This window comes from Coffea eugenioides, chromosome 5 (assembly GCF_003713205.1).
Source record: "Coffea eugenioides isolate CCC68of chromosome 5, Ceug_1.0, whole genome shotgun sequence".
In the NCBI taxonomy this organism is placed as follows: Eukaryota; Viridiplantae; Streptophyta; class Magnoliopsida; order Gentianales; family Rubiaceae; genus Coffea; species Coffea eugenioides.
This window is the reverse complement of record NC_040039.1, coordinates 45,984,201-46,002,565: the sequence shown is the minus strand read 5'-3', so window position 1 is coordinate 46,002,565 and position 18,365 is coordinate 45,984,201. Positions and strand designations below refer to the sequence as shown.

The 18,365-nt window shown below is 35.7% G+C and overlaps 3 protein-coding genes across 3 annotated transcripts; all 3 read right to left on the bottom strand.

Annotated features, from left to right (window-relative positions):
- Window positions 1-407: 407 nt before the first annotated feature.
- Window positions 408-1,667, bottom strand: LOC113772018 (probable xyloglucan endotransglucosylase/hydrolase protein 23). Its single transcript, XM_027316555.1, has 3 exons — window positions 1,342-1,667; window positions 1,034-1,227; window positions 408-885 (listed from the first exon to the last, which is right to left on the bottom strand). The coding sequence occupies exons 1-3, from the start codon at window positions 1,621-1,623 to the stop codon at window positions 483-485; spliced, it is 879 nt and encodes a 292-aa protein (XP_027172356.1). The 5' UTR covers window positions 1,624-1,667; the 3' UTR covers window positions 408-482.
- A 3,553-nt stretch (window positions 1,668-5,220) lies between these two features.
- LOC113770827 (probable xyloglucan endotransglucosylase/hydrolase protein 23) lies at window positions 5,221-6,480 on the bottom strand. Its single transcript, XM_027315418.1, has 3 exons — window positions 6,155-6,480; window positions 5,847-6,040; window positions 5,221-5,698 (listed from the first exon to the last, which is right to left on the bottom strand). The coding sequence occupies exons 1-3, from the start codon at window positions 6,434-6,436 to the stop codon at window positions 5,296-5,298; spliced, it is 879 nt and encodes a 292-aa protein (XP_027171219.1). The 5' UTR covers window positions 6,437-6,480; the 3' UTR covers window positions 5,221-5,295.
- Window positions 6,481-10,204: 3,724 nt separating this feature from the next.
- On the bottom strand, window positions 10,205-11,468 carry LOC113770825 (probable xyloglucan endotransglucosylase/hydrolase protein 23). The gene is made up of 3 exons (XM_027315416.1): window positions 11,139-11,468; window positions 10,831-11,024; window positions 10,205-10,682 (listed from the first exon to the last, which is right to left on the bottom strand). Exons 1-3 carry the CDS (start codon window positions 11,418-11,420, stop codon window positions 10,280-10,282), a joined length of 879 nt encoding a protein of 292 aa, XP_027171217.1. The 5' UTR covers window positions 11,421-11,468; the 3' UTR covers window positions 10,205-10,279.
- Window positions 11,469-18,365: the final 6,897 nt, after the last annotated feature.

The following is an 18,365-nucleotide window of genomic DNA, read 5'->3' as shown; positions in this document are numbered from 1 at the left end:
CAGATTAAAGACTCAATTTGCATGAAAACTCTCTATGAACCATGCCCTATGCCCCTTAGTAGATATATTGCAAAACTTATGTTCTTTTTTGATCAAATGCTTGTGGAGAAATTTCTTGTATTTCTCTTTTATTTACAAATTCAAGGCTAGGGATTTTTCAGCTGATTAAGCACATTCTTAAAACTCAAAATGTTTGTCCAAAAATTTAAATATATTCAGATTATGCATACATGAAGTCTTAAAGACTTATTTTAGGGTGTATGACTGTCAAAAGAAAAATTATTGATGTTCAGACCCGAACTAGAAAATAAAATGGAATCTATTTCAACTTTTACTCGAACAATGTAACACATAATCAAAATTCATTTTCATTCCACAAATTACAAAGAATAAAGAATTTCACAATATCTGTCTAAAATTTACAAAACGAATAAAGAATTTCACTTTTGATGTTTACAAAGAAAAGACAATCTTCCAGCAATCTAGAACCCAGAGCCCCTGCATTCAGTAGGAAAGCCTTGTGGAAACCTAGTAGCATCACTACAATAGTTATAGATCATGAATTTCTGCTGAACCCATCGAATCCTGTTTCTTCCCTTAGCATCAAGCCCTTGAGATTGCCACGCCTGATCATTGTTCAGCGAATTTGTGGAACCACAGGCTGATGATCCAGGCACCTTAACACATCCATTTGCATTGAAGTTTCTGTAAGAAACAGTGAATGGGGCAAGCGTCCAATCAGTCTTAACAAGGCCGCCTTGTGTAGCCCAGTCATCTGCATTCCACAAGCTGCAGTAGACTCTCATGGCCTGGTTCTTGGGGTATGGTACTCCATTTGATTCTTGATTGTTGAAGACTCTTATTGGTATGTTATCCACCAAGAATCTGATTAAAAGAAAAAATCCCAGAAACTCATTTAATAATAATAAAGAAAAAAAGCTGCTAAGCAACAAGATTTTTGTCTCTCTTTGTTTTTTTTTTCCAGGCAGAGCAGTGAATTGAATAAGATGATGAATTGATGAAAAGGGCTTACATGATCCTTTGAGGATTCCAAACAATTGAATAGGTGTGGAAGGATGTTGTGGGATCGAACCACAGGCGAAACCGTTGTTCCCTGCCACCTTTTCCTTGAGCATAAACGTTGGTGTGGACTGTGTAAGGCTGTCCAGAAGAGTTTCCCAAGAACTCAAAATCGATCTCATCATGTCCTTGTCCTTGGGACGATAACTGCACAAGAAGGTACAATCCCTCATGAGCTGAGTACCAAAGATGGTGCAATTTTGTGTGAAAATGGAAAAAACAGTCCTAAGTTACTGAAAAATGGAAAATTTTCGGACTTACATAAAATGTGGCCACGGTACCAGCAGAGTTGCCTGGTATAAGCTTAAGTTGCATGTCGAATCTTCCAAACAAATACTCATTCTTGGACTGAAATCCAGAGCCCGAAGTTTTGTCCAAGGACAACGTGAGAAGTTGGCCACCCTCGAGAATCTTAAACCTCTGATCCCCAAAAGTCTGGGCGACATCTTGATAAAAATTACCAGCATAGGCAGCTAGTAGAAATGATGCAATTATGGTAAACTGCAGGAGGAATGAAGCTTTAAAGAAGGCAAGGGAGATCATTTTTACTCGGACAAGAAAAGTGGAGAGCTTCAGAAGAAGGGAGAGATTTTTGCGTATTCAGTTTGCTATGCTTGGGAGTAGACAAATGAAGGCTTTATATAGTTGATGGCTGCTTAAATTCTTGTCCGTGTGCTCTCGAAGAAGTATCCTAGAAAAGTAAAATAAACAACTGTAAGTCTGATGGCAAACGTAGTATTTAGCTGGCAAAAGTTAGCGTTCATTACAGAATAATCAATTATGAAGTTGGCACAGCCAAGACCGCGTTGCTGCGCTTGGAGAGCTAAACTTTTAATTTCAAAGCTCCTTTCAATTATTATTCGCTTTCATGCCAAGGAGTAAAGCTTCCAAAAATTTATTGATGGTGACAGAAAACGTCTAACAAAGACCATTTTTGCCATTCCTTTTATTTTCTTTTTTCTTAATCTAGGTGTCATCATCGTCACTAATAATAATATTCAGGTGGAAAATACATTGCAATAATTATTTTTTAATTTATAAAAGTTCGAATGATTTTGACTACGACCATTATTGCGAATCAGGCATGCACAGCAACGGAATAACGCGTCGCCGAGTATGGAGTATGGACCATGGGAAGAGCTAACTTTGATGTGAAAGCCTCTGGGTTCATGCCTAACATCCAGGAGAGCAGTCCTTCCCCATAAAAATAAAATAAAATAAAATAAAACAAAATAAAATAGAGGTGACACGCCGTCTAACAAAGCCATATTCTTGCCATGGCTTATTACTTTACATTAATTTAATAAAATAAATGGTTCTTCTATTTGTGCCCTTAGAGCACGTGCAAAAAAAGAAAAAATGGGTCCAAGTGTTAGTTGTCTAGAAAATTTTAAAATTTTTTGGCAAGTTTCCTAAATTTAGGGATAATGTTTAAAATTTGAAGTTCGTTCATTTATTATATGTTGTGTGCTTATCCTGTGCCTTAAGGGTCCGTTTAGTTCATGGGATGATACAAGATTGGATTAATTATCCTGTGTTATCTCATGTTTGATTGCATTTTATACATGGTATGACACATCCTTCCTAACCGAATTAATCCTTATTCATGGGATAAAATAATCCCATTTTGGGGGGGGGGGGGTAGTATTAGTTCTTCCGGAATAACTAACAGATAGGATGATAAAATTTTAAACTAGTTTATGCTTACAAAAAATACAAATTTATGCTCTTATAATTATGTAATCTTACTCTCACACGATAGTATAATACAAATGGACTAATTTGCCCCTACTAATTAATTTTAAAATTTTTTTGACTAATTTGTTCCTACTACCAACATAACAATATTTGGACTAATTTTCCCTTATGAATGATTCAAATTCATACTCGCTATTATATAACTATATTCTCACGTATTATTAATATGATAATAAATGGGCTAATTAGCCCATACTAATTATATTAAATTTTTTGGACTAATTTGACCCTATTCATGATTTTAAAAATTTTGAATAATTTACCCATATTATTTAATTTAAAATTTTGACTAATATGCCATACTAACATCATAATAGAGGGAATATATTGCCCTTGGACTAAATTACCCTTACTAAACTTATTTTCTAAACCAAATTCTACACAAATACATACCCTTATCAATTGGGTTTACGAATGAGGACTTCTTTTTTTTTTTTTTGGTTGCCCGCCCCGTATCCGAAGTTTTGCCCCGACTAATCCGGACCTGACTTGCGTCGCGCACCTGGCTATGGTGGGTGAGTCTTTTAACAGGGGTGTCTGCGTATACTAGGACTCGAATACGAGACCTGCTTAAGCGAATCCGAGCCACTTACCACTCGGACCAACCCCTGTTGGTACGAATGAGGACTTCAATAAGTTCAAACTCGGTCTAAAGAAAAGTCTTCTATATTAGCTTGAGTTCGACTCATTTAAAGCTCTTAAATGGGTTAGGTTTTAATCGATTTAACCCTAACTTAGTCAAAACTATGCCTATTATTTAATTGGATTTCAAATTTAGGTTCAAAAACTTGGTCAAAATCTATTTTTAAGGGATCGAATGGGTTGAGTTTGAGTGAATGCAAATTTTTATATATCAAAACCCTTGATTTGCTTTATAATTCTGAAGTTTCAAACTACTCTATTTTAATAAAAGTTATAAATATTAAATCTTTTATTAAATTATTTTATTAAAAATAATCTACAAATTAAGGGATGTTTTGGTCATTAAAATAGTAATTCTATCTCATCCAATCTCCCATCAAACACAAGATAGGATTATTTTCCACCATATCCCATCCAATCCAGAATTAACCAAATACCAGATAATTGAAATTATTTATCTGAGGATGACTCAACTCAGGATTAATAATCTAAGAATGAGTCATCCCATCTCATCTGGTTCGTGAACCAAACGGACCCTAAGGGTACAGAACATGAAAATCCTTAATAAAGTTCTCCAATGTCATGGCAGAAATTCGTATTTATACCATACGGTCCATACCAAAAAGTATATGTAGTTAGCTTTCTTATGATTGGCACTGTTTAATTTACAGTAGTTCTCACTTATTATGTACATTTTTTTAGCATGTTTATGGTGTGTATTTTGCGAGATACCACATATACTGTGGTTTTGTTTGGATTGAGGAATTTGATAAAGGATTTGAAATTTATCTAAATCGCTCTAGTTGTTCGGATCGTTTAATAGGTATTTGAGTTTATAATACACCAACTATTAAAATAATTGATAATTTACAAAATCAAATACCTCCTAAATAGCGTAAACAGCTAGAGGGATTTCACATCTTTCCTCAAATGCCTCAATCAAAACTTTTATATAATTATACTGCATCAAAAAGAAAGAAAAGAAATATTTTAACTCTGCTATACACAAAGAGTAAAAGAAATAAATTCGTTCTACCCCATTTTGCAGCACTGCAAGTAATATTTTTCATTTAGGACCGGTTTTTTTTGTTCAGCTTAATTAGCCCAGCCTAATTTTTCGAACTTAGTTTTGATCACTTTTTATCAAGTTCTGAGAAAGATAAACGATTCTTAGCTTCCCAATTGGAAAACGATTGTCAAGTAAATTAGTCAAACCGACCAAAGTAGCCAGATTTAACTAGACTTATTAATATCTTTTGCTACATCAAAAGGGCCTAAAAGGATAAGTATAACTGCTAATCTGGCAGATTAACCGCTGTTTCGACAACGTCATCAGATTAAAGACTCAATTTGCATGAAAACTCTCTATGAACCATGCCCTATGCCCCTTAGTAGATATATTGCAAAACTTATGTTCTTTTTTGATCAAATGCTTGTGGAGAAATTTCTTGTATTTCTCTTTTATTTACAAATTCAAGGCTAGGGATTTTTCAGCTGATTAAGCACATTCTTAAAACTCAAAATGTTTGTCCAAAAATTTAAATATATTCAGATTATGCATACATGAAGTCTTAAAGACTTATTTTAGGGTGTATGACTGTCAAAAGAAAAATTATTGATGTTCAGACCCGAACTAGAAAATAAAATGGAATCTATTTCAACTTTTACTCGAACAATGTAACACATAATCAAAATTCATTTTCATTCCACAAATTACAAAGAATAAAGAATTTCACAATATCTGTCTAAAATTTACAAAACGAATAAAGAATTTCACTTTTGATGTTTACAAAGAAAAGACAATCTTCCAGCAATCTAGAACCCAGAGCCCCTGCATTCAGTAGGAAAGCCTTGTGGAAACCTAGTAGCATCACTACAATAGTTATAGATCATGAATTTCTGCTGAACCCATCGAATCCTGTTTCTTCCCTTAGCATCAAGCCCTTGAGATTGCCACGCCTGATCATTGTTCAGCGAATTTGTGGAACCACAGGCTGATGATCCAGGCACCTTAACACATCCATTTGCATTGAAGTTTCTGTAAGAAACAGTGAATGGGGCAAGCGTCCAATCAGTCTTAACAAGGCCGCCTTGTGTAGCCCAGTCATCTGCATTCCACAAGCTGCAGTAGACTCTCATGGCCTGGTTCTTGGGGTATGGTACTCCATTTGATTCTTGATTGTTGAAGACTCTTATTGGTATGTTATCCACCAAGAATCTGATTAAAAGAAAAAATCCCAGAAACTCATTTAATAATAATAAAGAAAAAAAGCTGCTAAGCAACAAGATTTTTGTCTCTCTTTGTTTTTTTTTTCCAGGCAGAGCAGTGAATTGAATAAGATGATGAATTGATGAAAAGGGCTTACATGATCCTTTGAGGATTCCAAACAATTGAATAGGTGTGGAAGGATGTTGTGGGATCGAACCACAGGCGAAACCGTTGTTCCCTGCCACCTTTTCCTTGAGCATAAACGTTGGTGTGGACTGTGTAAGGCTGTCCAGAAGAGTTTCCCAAGAACTCAAAATCGATCTCATCATGTCCTTGTCCTTGGGACGATAACTGCACAAGAAGGTACAATCCCTCATGAGCTGAGTACCAAAGATGGTGCAATTTTGTGTGAAAATGGAAAAAACAGTCCTAAGTTACTGAAAAATGGAAAATTTTCGGACTTACATAAAATGTGGCCACGGTACCAGCAGAGTTGCCTGGTATAAGCTTAAGTTGCATGTCGAATCTTCCAAACAAATACTCATTCTTGGACTGAAATCCAGAGCCCGAAGTTTTGTCCAAGGACAACGTGAGAAGTTGGCCACCCTCGAGAATCTTAAACCTCTGATCCCCAAAAGTCTGGGCGACATCTTGATAAAAATTACCAGCATAGGCAGCTAGTAGAAATGATGCAATTATGGTAAACTGCAGGAGGAATGAAGCTTTAAAGAAGGCAAGGGAGATCATTTTTACTCGGACAAGAAAAGTGGAGAGCTTCAGAAGAAGGGAGAGATTTTTGCGTATTCAGTTTGCTATGCTTGGGAGTAGACAAATGAAGGCTTTATATAGTTGATGGCTGCTTAAATTCTTGTCCGTGTGCTCTCGAAGAAGTATCCTAGAAAAGTAAAATAAACAACTGTAAGTCTGATGGCAAACGTAGTATTTAGCTGGCAAAAGTTAGCGTTCATTACAGAATAATCAATTATGAAGTTGGCACAGCCAAGACCGCGTTGCTGCGCTTGGAGAGCTAAACTTTTAATTTCAAAGCTCCTTTCAATTATTATTCGCTTTCATGCCAAGGAGTAAAGCTTCCAAAAATTTATTGATGGTGACAGAAAACGTCTAACAAAGACCATTTTTGCCATTCCTTTTATTTTCTTTTTTCTTAATCTAGGTGTCATCATCGTCACTAATAATAATATTCAGGTGGAAAATACATTGCAATAATTATTTTTTAATTTATAAAAGTTCGAATGATTTTGACTACGACCATTATTGCGAATCAGGCATGCACAGCAACGGAATAACGCGTCGCCGAGTATGGAGTATGGACCATGGGAAGAGCTAACTTTGATGTGAAAGCCTCTGGGTTCATGCCTAACATCCAGGAGAGCAGTCCTTCCCCATAAAAATAAAATAAAATAAAATAAAACAAAATAAAATAGAGGTGACACGCCGTCTAACAAAGCCATATTCTTGCCATGGCTTATTACTTTACATTAATTTAATAAAATAAATGGTTCTTCTATTTGTGCCCTTAGAGCACGTGCAAAAAAAGAAAAAATGGGTCCAAGTGTTAGTTGTCTAGAAAATTTTAAAATTTTTTGGCAAGTTTCCTAAATTTAGGGATAATGTTTAAAATTTGAAGTTCGTTCATTTATTATATGTTGTGTGCTTATCCTGTGCCTTAAGGGTCCGTTTAGTTCATGGGATGATACAAGATTGGATTAATTATCCTGTGTTATCTCATGTTTGATTGCATTTTATACATGGTATGACACATCCTTCCTAACCGAATTAATCCTTATTCATGGGATAAAATAATCCCATTTTGGGGGGGGGGGGGTAGTATTAGTTCTTCCGGAATAACTAACAGATAGGATGATAAAATTTTAAACTAGTTTATGCTTACAAAAAATACAAATTTATGCTCTTATAATTATGTAATCTTACTCTCACACGATAGTATAATACAAATGGACTAATTTGCCCCTACTAATTAATTTTAAAATTTTTTTGACTAATTTGTTCCTACTACCAACATAACAATATTTGGACTAATTTTCCCTTATGAATGATTCAAATTCATACTCGCTATTATATAACTATATTCTCACGTATTATTAATATGATAATAAATGGGCTAATTAGCCCATACTAATTATATTAAATTTTTTGGACTAATTTGACCCTATTCATGATTTTAAAAATTTTGAATAATTTACCCATATTATTTAATTTAAAATTTTGACTAATATGCCATACTAACATCATAATAGAGGGAATATATTGCCCTTGGACTAAATTACCCTTACTAAACTTATTTTCTAAACCAAATTCTACACAAATACATACCCTTATCAATTGGGTTTACGAATGAGGACTTCTTTTTTTTTTTTTTGGTTGCCCGCCCCGTATCCGAAGTTTTGCCCCGACTAATCCGGACCTGACTTGCGTCGCGCACCTGGCTATGGTGGGTGAGTCTTTTAACAGGGGTGTCTGCGTATACTAGGACTCGAATACGAGACCTGCTTAAGCGAATCCGAGCCACTTACCACTCGGACCAACCCCTGTTGGTACGAATGAGGACTTCAATAAGTTCAAACTCGGTCTAAAGAAAAGTCTTCTATATTAGCTTGAGTTCGACTCATTTAAAGCTCTTAAATGGGTTAGGTTTTAATCGATTTAACCCTAACTTAGTCAAAACTATGCCTATTATTTAATTGGATTTCAAATTTAGGTTCAAAAACTTGGTCAAAATCTATTTTTAAGGGATCGAATGGGTTGAGTTTGAGTGAATGCAAATTTTTATATATCAAAACCCTTGATTTGCTTTATAATTCTGAAGTTTCAAACTACTCTATTTTAATAAAAGTTATAAATATTAAATCTTTTATTAAATTATTTTATTAAAAATAATCTACAAATTAAGGGATGTTTTGGTCATTAAAATAGTAATTCTATCTCATCCAATCTCCCATCAAACACAAGATAGGATTATTTTCCACCATATCCCATCCAATCCAGAATTAACCAAATACCAGATAATTGAAATTATTTATCTGAGGATGACTCAACTCAGGATTAATAATCTAAGAATGAGTCATCCCATCTCATCTGGTTCGTGAACCAAACGGACCCTAAGGGTACAGAACATGAAAATCCTTAATAAAGTTCTCCAATGTCATGGCAGAAATTCGTATTTATACCATACGGTCCATACCAAAAAGTATATGTAGTTAGCTTTCTTATGATTGGCACTGTTTAATTTACAGTAGTTCTCACTTGTTATGTACATTTTTTTAGCATGTTTATGGTGTGTATTTTGCGAGATACTACATATACTGTGGTTTTGTTTGGATCGAGGAATTTGATAAAGGATTTGAAATTTATCTAAATCGCTCTAGTTGTTCGGATCGTTTAATAGGTATTTGAGTTTATAATACACCAACTATTAAAATAATTGATAATTTACAAAATCAAATACCTCCAAAATAATGTAAACAGCTAGAGGGATTTCACATCTTTCCTCAAATGCCTCAATCAAAAGTTTTATATAATTATACTGCATCAAAAAGAAAAAAAAGAAATATTTTAACTCTCCTATACACAAACAGCCAAAGAAATAAATTCGTTCTACCCCGTTTTGCAGCACTGCAAGTAATGGGTTTGTTTGGATTGCTTCATATTTCCCCAATTTTATTTGCTTACATCATCTTTACAATTTCCAATACACCTTTTTATCTTCCCAATATCTTTTTATCTCACATACATCACATCACAAAAAGTGCTACAGTAAAAATATCTCAAATAATCCCAAATAACTTACAATCCCAATATTTTTAATTCAAGAACAGTTTTTTTTTTCAGCTTAATTAGCCCAGCCTAATTTTTCAAACTAAGTTTTGACCACTTTTTATCAAGTTCTGAGAGAGATAAACGATTCTTAGCTTCCCAATTGGAAAACGATTGTCAAGTAAATTAGTCAAACCGACCAAAGTAGCCAGATTTAACTTGACTTATTAATATCTTTTGCTACATCAAAAGGGCCAAAAAGGATAAGTAAAAACTGCTAATCTGGCAGATTAACCAATGTTTTGACAACGTCATCAGATTAAAAACTCAATTTGCACGAAACTTCTCTATGAACTATGCCCTATGCCCCTTAGTAGATATATTGCAAAAATTATGTTCTTTTTTTATCAAATGCTTGTGGAGAAATTTCTTGTATTTCTCTTTTATTTACAAATTCAAGGCTAGGGATATTTCAGCTGATTAAGCACATTCTTAAAACTCAAAATGTTTGTCCAAAAATTTGAATATATTCAGATTATGCATACATGAAGTCTTAAAGACTTATTTTAGGGTGTATGACTGTCAAAAGAAAAATTATTGATGTTCAGCCGAACTAGAAAATAAAATGGAATCTATTTCAACTTTTACTCGAACAATGTAACACGTAATCAAAATTCATTTTCATTCCACAAATTACAAAGAATAAAGAATTTCACAATATCTGTCTAAAATTTACAAAACGAATAAAGAATTTCACTTTTGATGTTTACAAAGAAAAGACAATCTTCCAGCAATCTAGAACCCAGAGCCCCTGCATTCAGTAGGAAAGCCTTGTGGAAACCTAGTAGCATCACTACAATAGTTATAGATCATGAATTTCTGCTGAACCCATCGAATCCTGTTTCTTCCCTTAGCATCAAGCCCTTGAGATTGCCACGCCTGATCATTGTTCAGCGAATTTGTGGAACCACAGGCTGATGATCCAGGCACCTTAACACATCCATTTGCATTGAAGTTTCTGTAAGAAACAGTGAATGGGGCAAGCGTCCAATCAGTCTTAACAAGGCCGCCTTGTGTAGCCCAGTCATCTGCATTCCACAAGCTGCAGTAGACTCTCATGGCCTGGTTCTTGGGGTATGGTACTCCATTTGATTCTTGATTGTTGAAGACTCTTATTGGTATGTTATCCACCAAGAATCTGATTAAAAGAAAAAATCCCAGAAACTCATTTAATAATAATAAAGAAAAAAAGCTGCTAAGCAACAAGATTTTTGTCTCTCTTTGTTTTTTTTTTCCAGGCAGAGCAGTGAATTGAATAAGATGATGAATTGATGAAAAGGGCTTACATGATCCTTTGAGGATTCCAAACAATTGAATAGGTGTGGAAGGATGTTGTGGGATCGAACCACAGGCGAAACCGTTGTTCCCTGCCACCTTTTCCTTGAGCATAAACGTTGGTGTGGACTGTGTAAGGCTGTCCAGAAGAGTTTCCCAAGAACTCAAAATCGATCTCATCATGTCCTTGTCCTTGGGACGATAACTGCACAAGAAGGTACAATCCCTCATGAGCTGAGTACCAAAGATGGTGCAATTTTGTGTGAAAATGGAAAAAACAGTCCTAAGTTACTGAAAAATGGAAAATTTTCGGACTTACATAAAATGTGGCCACGGTACCAGCAGAGTTGCCTGGTATAAGCTTAAGTTGCATGTCGAATCTTCCAAACAAATACTCATTCTTGGACTGAAATCCAGAGCCTGAAGTTTTGTCCAAGGACAACGTGAGAAGTTGGCCACCCTCGAGAATCTTAAACCTCTGATCCCCAAAAGTCTGGGCGACATCTTGATAAAAATTACCAGCATAGGCAGCTAGGAGAAATGATGCAATTATGGTAAACTGCAGGAGGAATGAAGCTTTAAAGAAGGCAAGGGAGATCATTTTTACTCGGACAAGAAAAGTGGAGAGCTTCAGAAGAAAGGAGAGATTTTTGCGTATTCAGTTTGCTATGCTTGGGAGTAGACAAATGAAGGCTTTATATAGTTGACGGCTGCTTCCTTGTACGAAAGTCAAAATTCTTGTCCGTGTGCTGTCGAAGAGGTATCCTAGAAAGGCAAATAAACAACTGTAAGTCAGACGGCAAACGTAGTATTTAGCTGGCAAACGTTAGCGTTCACTCCAGAATAATCAATTATAAAGTTGATGCAACCAAGAACGCGTTGCTGCGCGTGGAGTAAAGAAGCTTTAAAAAATTTATTGATGGTGACAGAGACCGCCAGTTTAGCAAAGACTATTTTTGCCATTCCTTCCATTTTTTTTCTTAATCTCTACTAGTAGAGTCATCATCGTTACTGTTAGTATCAATGGTACATAAAAAATATATTGCGATAATTTCTTTTCGATGCGTAAAAGTTTGGAAGGTTTCGTCTCCAATCACCACTATGGGTTAGATCAGTACCATAAGTTATTTATAAATATTTTTACAAAACTGCACGGCAACATAGCCCTTACGTTAGTAGTGATAACTTTTCTTATCTAATTGAAATTGATTTAATTCATCCTCAAGATCCGATTCAACTGGTGAAGATATTGAATATGGACTCTGTATTGGATTGTCAAGCCTCCTCCTGTCTTGTAAAGCGTCTTCGTTGAACCCAAAAAAAAAAAAAATTGGAGCAAAGACATTATTGATTTAATTCAGTTCACCAGATTTTGGTAAGTTCCAAGGAGTTTCTTGGCATTCTTATACATAATGCAGCTAGTTCACCTATTCAAAGATTTTATTTCATCATCTTTTTTTTCGTTGGTTTCCCCAAGTATTTCTAGTTTTGTGTCTTTAAGAAATTCTTCTTGATTGAGTTTGAACATGACCAATATTGGAAAATGCACATTATCCCCACTGGCCATACGCAAATGATTTTCAATTGAGGTGGTCAAAACGGCAGAACAATCCAGCTCTGAAATCGCCAGACGTTGGCTGGTCAAATAAAAGACCTAAGTAACAATCGAGATTTAACAGCATTAGAAGTGCCTAAAGCTCTTGGATTTTAGGCTGGATTCTGCCAGACAGTAACTGACTGTTGGATGTTTTGACAATCTGAGCACTCAACTCCTTTGGAAATTCTCCATAATGCTGCCCCTACTTTTAAGTTATAGTTGCCATCCAAACTTGGAAGTGGTGGCAGTAGTGGTAATGGTCGGTGCCCAATTAATGTTCATCATGGCTCACTCAAAAATTGACTAATATTGTGGATATGATTTTCATTTTCAACACAACATCTGCCTTTTCTTGAAATTATTATATATTTGATGTTAGGAAACTTTTATGTTTTTAACAGGTGAGATGTAGGATTTTAAGAAGCGGGATAAAAGAAGGAGAGAATTAAATTTAAAATCTTTAATTTCTGAAGTTTCAACCTAAGTCATAAGGGATTTTTTATTTCTTCAAAACTGCAAGTTGTTTTCATGTATGACCAACGATCATAACTTGTAATAGTAACTTTTGGATTTTTCTTTCGTTTTTAATCTCTATATTCATTCAGCCTCTGCAAATAATAAAGCAAAGAAAACGTCAAGTTATTTAAACTCAGCCTAGCTTGCAAATACTACTCTCTTGTTTTAAAAGCTTTATTTTTGTTTTTGTTTTTAATTTTTTGTGTGTAGTTTAAGCAGAACATTTTAATGTACTATACTGATTTGTGTATGTAAATGGGCTCGAGACTTCGGGCTCCATTTAATCTTAGTCCAGTTGTGAAGTTCAACTCCGTATTAATTCAAGTCCAACTTTATGCATATCGATTACAAAATTACTTGATGGCCTAAATGTGGTAAGTCTTGCAAGCGTCCTGTTATGAGGGACAACAATCAATTCTTGATTTTGATTTGGCTGACAAACCGAGTCAACCGAGCCATACATTAAAAGTGTATTTAGAAGTAAAAAAGCTTAAGTTTTAAGACTTGATCATGACACAGAAATTGTAAAAAACGCTTAAACCGTTTTTGAGACCATGTGGTTTGAGAAAAAATGTCGTGCTTTCATGGCTTATTACTAGCTGAGGCTTCCATGATTAGGCAAGCCAATAGAAGTTAGAATCCCAAATTTCAGCATTCTTGAAGATGCGATTCTTGAGAGCTTTTTCTGAGAACTAGAGATAAAATGGGATAGCATGCAATGCAATGAAGAATTTTTGCTTGAAGTTTTGTTAGGGATGACCTTTCCCTTTAGGAAGTATTCTAGATGTAGACAAGCTTATGAGTTGACAATTATAGTTTACTAAAGATTATTGATGGCAGAATGTGCAAATGCTTACAGGTAAAGTTTCAAATTTCAGAAACACCTAAATCCAATTGCTTTGCATGTCTAAGCAAGCATTGTGGAAACTGGAAAATGATATTTAGCACCTGCAATTTTGATTACGAAAACAGCAAGCAAATTTTGTATATCATCTGAAGGTGCTAGTTGTTTCTCTTATCTGAAAAGGAAGAAGGATATAATTTCATTGAAGTTGTAATAGGCCTTGAGTAAACTTTTCCATTCTACAATCGGTTGCGTATATCCTCAAGTTGTTAGCTTGAGTGGATGATGACCCAAAAATGAATGAATTTTTTGCTAGTGACTCTTCATTCCGCTAATAGGTGTCTCATTCTTTGCCTTATTTAATCCTCTTTATCACGAAAATTACACATATTTAAAGCACATATATCTTACTTCCACTCATCGCTTACAAATAAAACTAGTACATCCTAGTTTTTCTTTAAATTTTCAAAGCAGAATATCTTTAGAAGATATGTGGGCGAAAAATACATTTTATTCCTTTGTACTTTTATCTTGGTTCAAAATCATCACACATGGAGTTTGACTATCAAATCTCGGTCTCTTACCCTCCATAGCCAGTACTAATAATTATCTCAATTCTTTCCACACTTACAAATATAATGATAATTCAAATTCATCCAATCTTTCACTACAAATCTCTCATCCCATATCTTCCTTCAATATAACATCACCTAATTCCTCAGTTTCTTCTGCAAGTCCCAAATAAGAACTCCCAAATAATAAATTTCTTTAACCCCTAAGATACAATAGATCCTTGTCACATAATATCCAAATTAATCCCACAGTCAGGCATCCTAAACTTTAAGCCTAGGATACGCTACAGAGATCTGAAGCCTAAGCTCTGATACCAACTGTGACGCCCCACATCTCCCTAAGGCGGACCAAAGGGTATCCGCGGACGCCTGCCCAGCTTACGCCAGGACTCAAGCAATTCCATTCAATTTCAAACCGAACTAATCACTTCGATGAGAACAACATGAATACAATAATGCGGAAGCGTTCAAGCTTAATAAGTCACTTAATGTATAACCAACACATCGGGTAATCATGAAACGACTTAAATTCAAAGTACACATCAGGGCCCAAACTTTTCAAGTTTACAATTTCCAAAAGTACAACCCAAACCAGGGCCTAGTCAAAATATATAACAGGAGTCTTAACAAAATTTCAACGGATGGTTTCTCCATATTTCTCCAAGAGTCGGTCCTGTTAAGGAAAACAAAACTAGAGGGTGAGCGAAACGCTCGTGAGGCCAAGAACACACATGCAAGCACTTAGTCAAATAACAATCCCAAATTTAATAAATAAAGCCATGTCTTTTCAATAATCAATCTCTCAAACAGGAAAAGTAATCAGAAACAATTCAAGGATATAGTAGCTCTCAGGAGCTAAGTTCCACTCGATCTGTCGATGTCATTCGTATACTTTCCCGCATTGACCCTCCTGTCAACCGGGTCGGTATTTCCATTTCCGTAGATCACCACTATCTTCCCTCCGTCCACCGTACACCCCAAGGGCCCACAAGTCTATTATTGGGCGATACTCTACGAGTATGCCAAGCAAGACCTCTTATTAGGTCGAGCTTATGTGTATCTCATGGCTCGCCCCAGTCCCCGACCAAGCCCATTACCGGCTCGAGTCTAAGGTTGGCCTATGAGTTTGGGCGTCCCCCATTCATTTGGTAGTCGAGGAGATTCACTCCAACGACACAAGCATTCATGACATGACATTTCAATTCATTCATTCATTCAATACATTTCATTCATTCATTCATTCATTTGAAATTAGAACGAGTGCGATAAAGTACGCACCCGCCCTTATTTTTAAAACTCCCAACAAGTATCACAATAAGCAAGTATCAAATTCATACACTTGACACTCACCGAGCAATTCAATAAGAATTATTTTCCGGAAGTTCAAGTGTCCGCGGTGAGATCCTCTTGAAGGTCTCCTTGCGCGCCTGGCAATTTAATAGTGGATAATCACACAATTAACCCACTTATCAAGAAAGATTGTACACTAGTACAATCTAAGAATTATTTTGCAAAAAGGAACCTCAATTACACGTAAATCGAGGTTCAACTTGCCTTTTATCATGTACAATATTATTTGAGTTTTGATCATGAAAATCGTAAACAAAACGTTTAAGAACATCAAAAGAATAAAGAGTTTTTGAAAAACTCTATTTCTTTGAAATTGGAAAATTTTCAGTTTTATCATGAACCTTTGAAAAATCATAACTCGCTCGGTATAAGTCGAGAATTGGAAAACTTTATACCATTGGAAACCTCTTAGAGTGTACTATAAGTTCCTAGAAGACACTTTTCCACGAATCGAAGTGGAAAGTGATCAAAAATGGGCTTGAAGACGCAGCTTCAGTTTACAAGGCAGAATGAAGTTGGTTTTTGGCCAACTTTGAAAATTCGGCACGATTCGCACGTTGCAAACCGGCCTCTGAAATTTTCAGCTCAATTAGTGTTGCAAGTGAAGTGTATGACAAAACAAGCGGATCAAGAATCGGAGTTTCGAGTACCGAGATACGGTAGCCCGAAGTTGGGGAAATTCAAGACTGGATGAGAATTTTCCAGATTTGAACCTCTAACTTTAGTAATTCAATTGGGTATCGAACGAACTTGAATCAGCACCAAAATTGGTAGTATTTCAATACTATATGGAAAGTATCTCTCTATCGAATTTCGGGGAAAAATACCTTCGGCAAGGTAGTTAATGAGCCAACCGAAGTTCAAGAAAATTCCTAAGGCATTCTGCCTTTGACTTTCATTTTCCGAATTTCCAATCGTCTAACCAAGAAAGTTGTCCAACCATGGTTCATTTGTGAAATAAGGGTCTAAGATACAACCATAATATCTTTGGTAAGTGTTTAATATCAAAAACATCAACTAACAAGTTCACTCCAAGATTTGGTTCCAAACCAGTCCAAACATCATGGTTTTCCAAAGCAGAGCAGTCCACTTGTTTCGGTCACAAATCAGTCAATATAGCTCGAAATCGAGCATGGCTTATGCCGTTGGAAAATACATTCATAGAGTTAAAATATCATAGAAGAAATCGTTTCCAAATTCGGCACCCATCTGGTTCAAATTCGGGCATCAAGTTGCAGCCTGAACACTTCATTCCAGATGAACAGAGTGACAGGACAGCGAACTTAAAACATTTGGTTCGGCCTGCTCACAAAGACTCAGAACGTGCATTTTATACCAAATTAAAGCTAGGAATGTCTAGTTTCAAACGCCACCGACGGCACATGATTTCGACATCCGAGGACAGAGTTATGGCCAAAATGCCAACGCTGGACAGTGCAATACGGGACAGATTTCCAGATTTGCTGGTTTCGAACAAAAATTCATTTGCCCATTCAAACCTCATTATTTTTCAATGAAATTTTTCACACATCTAATACATCCTACAAACATCCAATTCAAGCAATTAAACCATTAAAAATTGGCCTGGAAATGGCCGAACATGGCAGGGGCAAAATCGGAAAGTTTAGCTTCTTACACCCAATGAGGTTTCCACTAATTACCCATCACTAATGCATCATTATAATCACTAAACCAACAATATAATCACCATTAATTATCACATCAGCAACAACAACCCAAGTGTGGGAATTCCAAGAGCCCACAATCACATTTTTACACCATAATCAAGTAACTAAGTGCATGCATGAGCTTAATCTTGCTATATAACTTCCAAAAGACAAGAATTCATGGGTTGATCATTACCTCTTCCTTGGGTGTGCAAGATCAGAAAATTTCGGCCCTCTTGAAGCTCCAAGAAACCGTGAAGATGCAGCCTTTTGTTAGCTAAATCCAACCTCCAAGAGGTTTGCTAAGTGGTCTCCAAGTTTGGTGTGATTTGGAGGTGATTTGGGGTGGTTTTGTGTGAGGTTAGTGTGCAGAATTTTTGTTGCAAATGAGTTAGAGAGAAGGGAGAGCTTGGCCGGCTGTGAGGAGAGAGAAGAGAGTGTGATTTTTGATCTAAGTTAGCTTCTCCAAGAAGATTAAATGTGTGGTGAAAAATTGCTCCAAAGTCAACTCTTGTAAGGCTCGTTTGGCACGTTTTTAGGCTCGATTTTCTCGTGCGTTTGGTTCACTAGAGCACTAAACCTCTAATGCACTCATGTTAATATAAACATTATTCACTCTTAATTGTCTCGAAACAAGGGTCTAAAGTCCTTCAATTGAAGTCGCGCGTGTGAAAACGCGTACCGTCAATTTTACCGCTATAACGCGAAACTTTCGAAAAATTCTTATAACGATTGCACTACTAACTATCACTTGAATATTTATTCATAAAATTACCTATTTTAGGACCCTAGTACAAGTCTCCAATATTCCAAGCTTATTGGGCTACTACGCGGATAAAATCTCCAAGTACTATTCACTATTTTTACTAAACGCGCTCTAGGAAATTAATTTTCGAAACGAATCATTTTTAAAAATATAACGAAGTTATATTACCACTTATTTAGGTCTAATAAAACTAGAAAATATTCCTTGGAAATAAAATCCAATTAAATAATTTAT

What these genes read in the sequence shown, in the direction of transcription:
- LOC113772018 (XM_027316555.1), bottom strand. Translation starts at nt 1,623, where the DNA reads ATGATCTCCCTTGCCTTCTTTAAAGCTTCATTCCTCCTGCAGTTTACC. An exon ending in GTACCGTGGCCACATTTTAT is followed by an intron (nt 1,228 to 1,341) that starts GTAAGTCCGAAA and finishes CTTCTTGTGCAG; the next exon opens with TTATCGTCCCAAGGACAAGG. An exon ending in TGGAATCCTCAAAGGATCAT is followed by an intron (nt 886 to 1,033) that starts GTAAGCCCTTTT and finishes TCTTTTAATCAG; the next exon opens with ATTCTTGGTGGATAACATAC.
- LOC113770827 (XM_027315418.1), bottom strand. Translation starts at nt 6,436, where the DNA reads ATGATCTCCCTTGCCTTCTTTAAAGCTTCATTCCTCCTGCAGTTTACC. An exon ending in GTACCGTGGCCACATTTTAT is followed by an intron (nt 6,041 to 6,154) that starts GTAAGTCCGAAA and finishes CTTCTTGTGCAG; the next exon opens with TTATCGTCCCAAGGACAAGG. An exon ending in TGGAATCCTCAAAGGATCAT is followed by an intron (nt 5,699 to 5,846) that starts GTAAGCCCTTTT and finishes TCTTTTAATCAG; the next exon opens with ATTCTTGGTGGATAACATAC.
- LOC113770825 (XM_027315416.1), bottom strand. Translation starts at nt 11,420, where the DNA reads ATGATCTCCCTTGCCTTCTTTAAAGCTTCATTCCTCCTGCAGTTTACC. An exon ending in GTACCGTGGCCACATTTTAT is followed by an intron (nt 11,025 to 11,138) that starts GTAAGTCCGAAA and finishes CTTCTTGTGCAG; the next exon opens with TTATCGTCCCAAGGACAAGG. An exon ending in TGGAATCCTCAAAGGATCAT is followed by an intron (nt 10,683 to 10,830) that starts GTAAGCCCTTTT and finishes TCTTTTAATCAG; the next exon opens with ATTCTTGGTGGATAACATAC.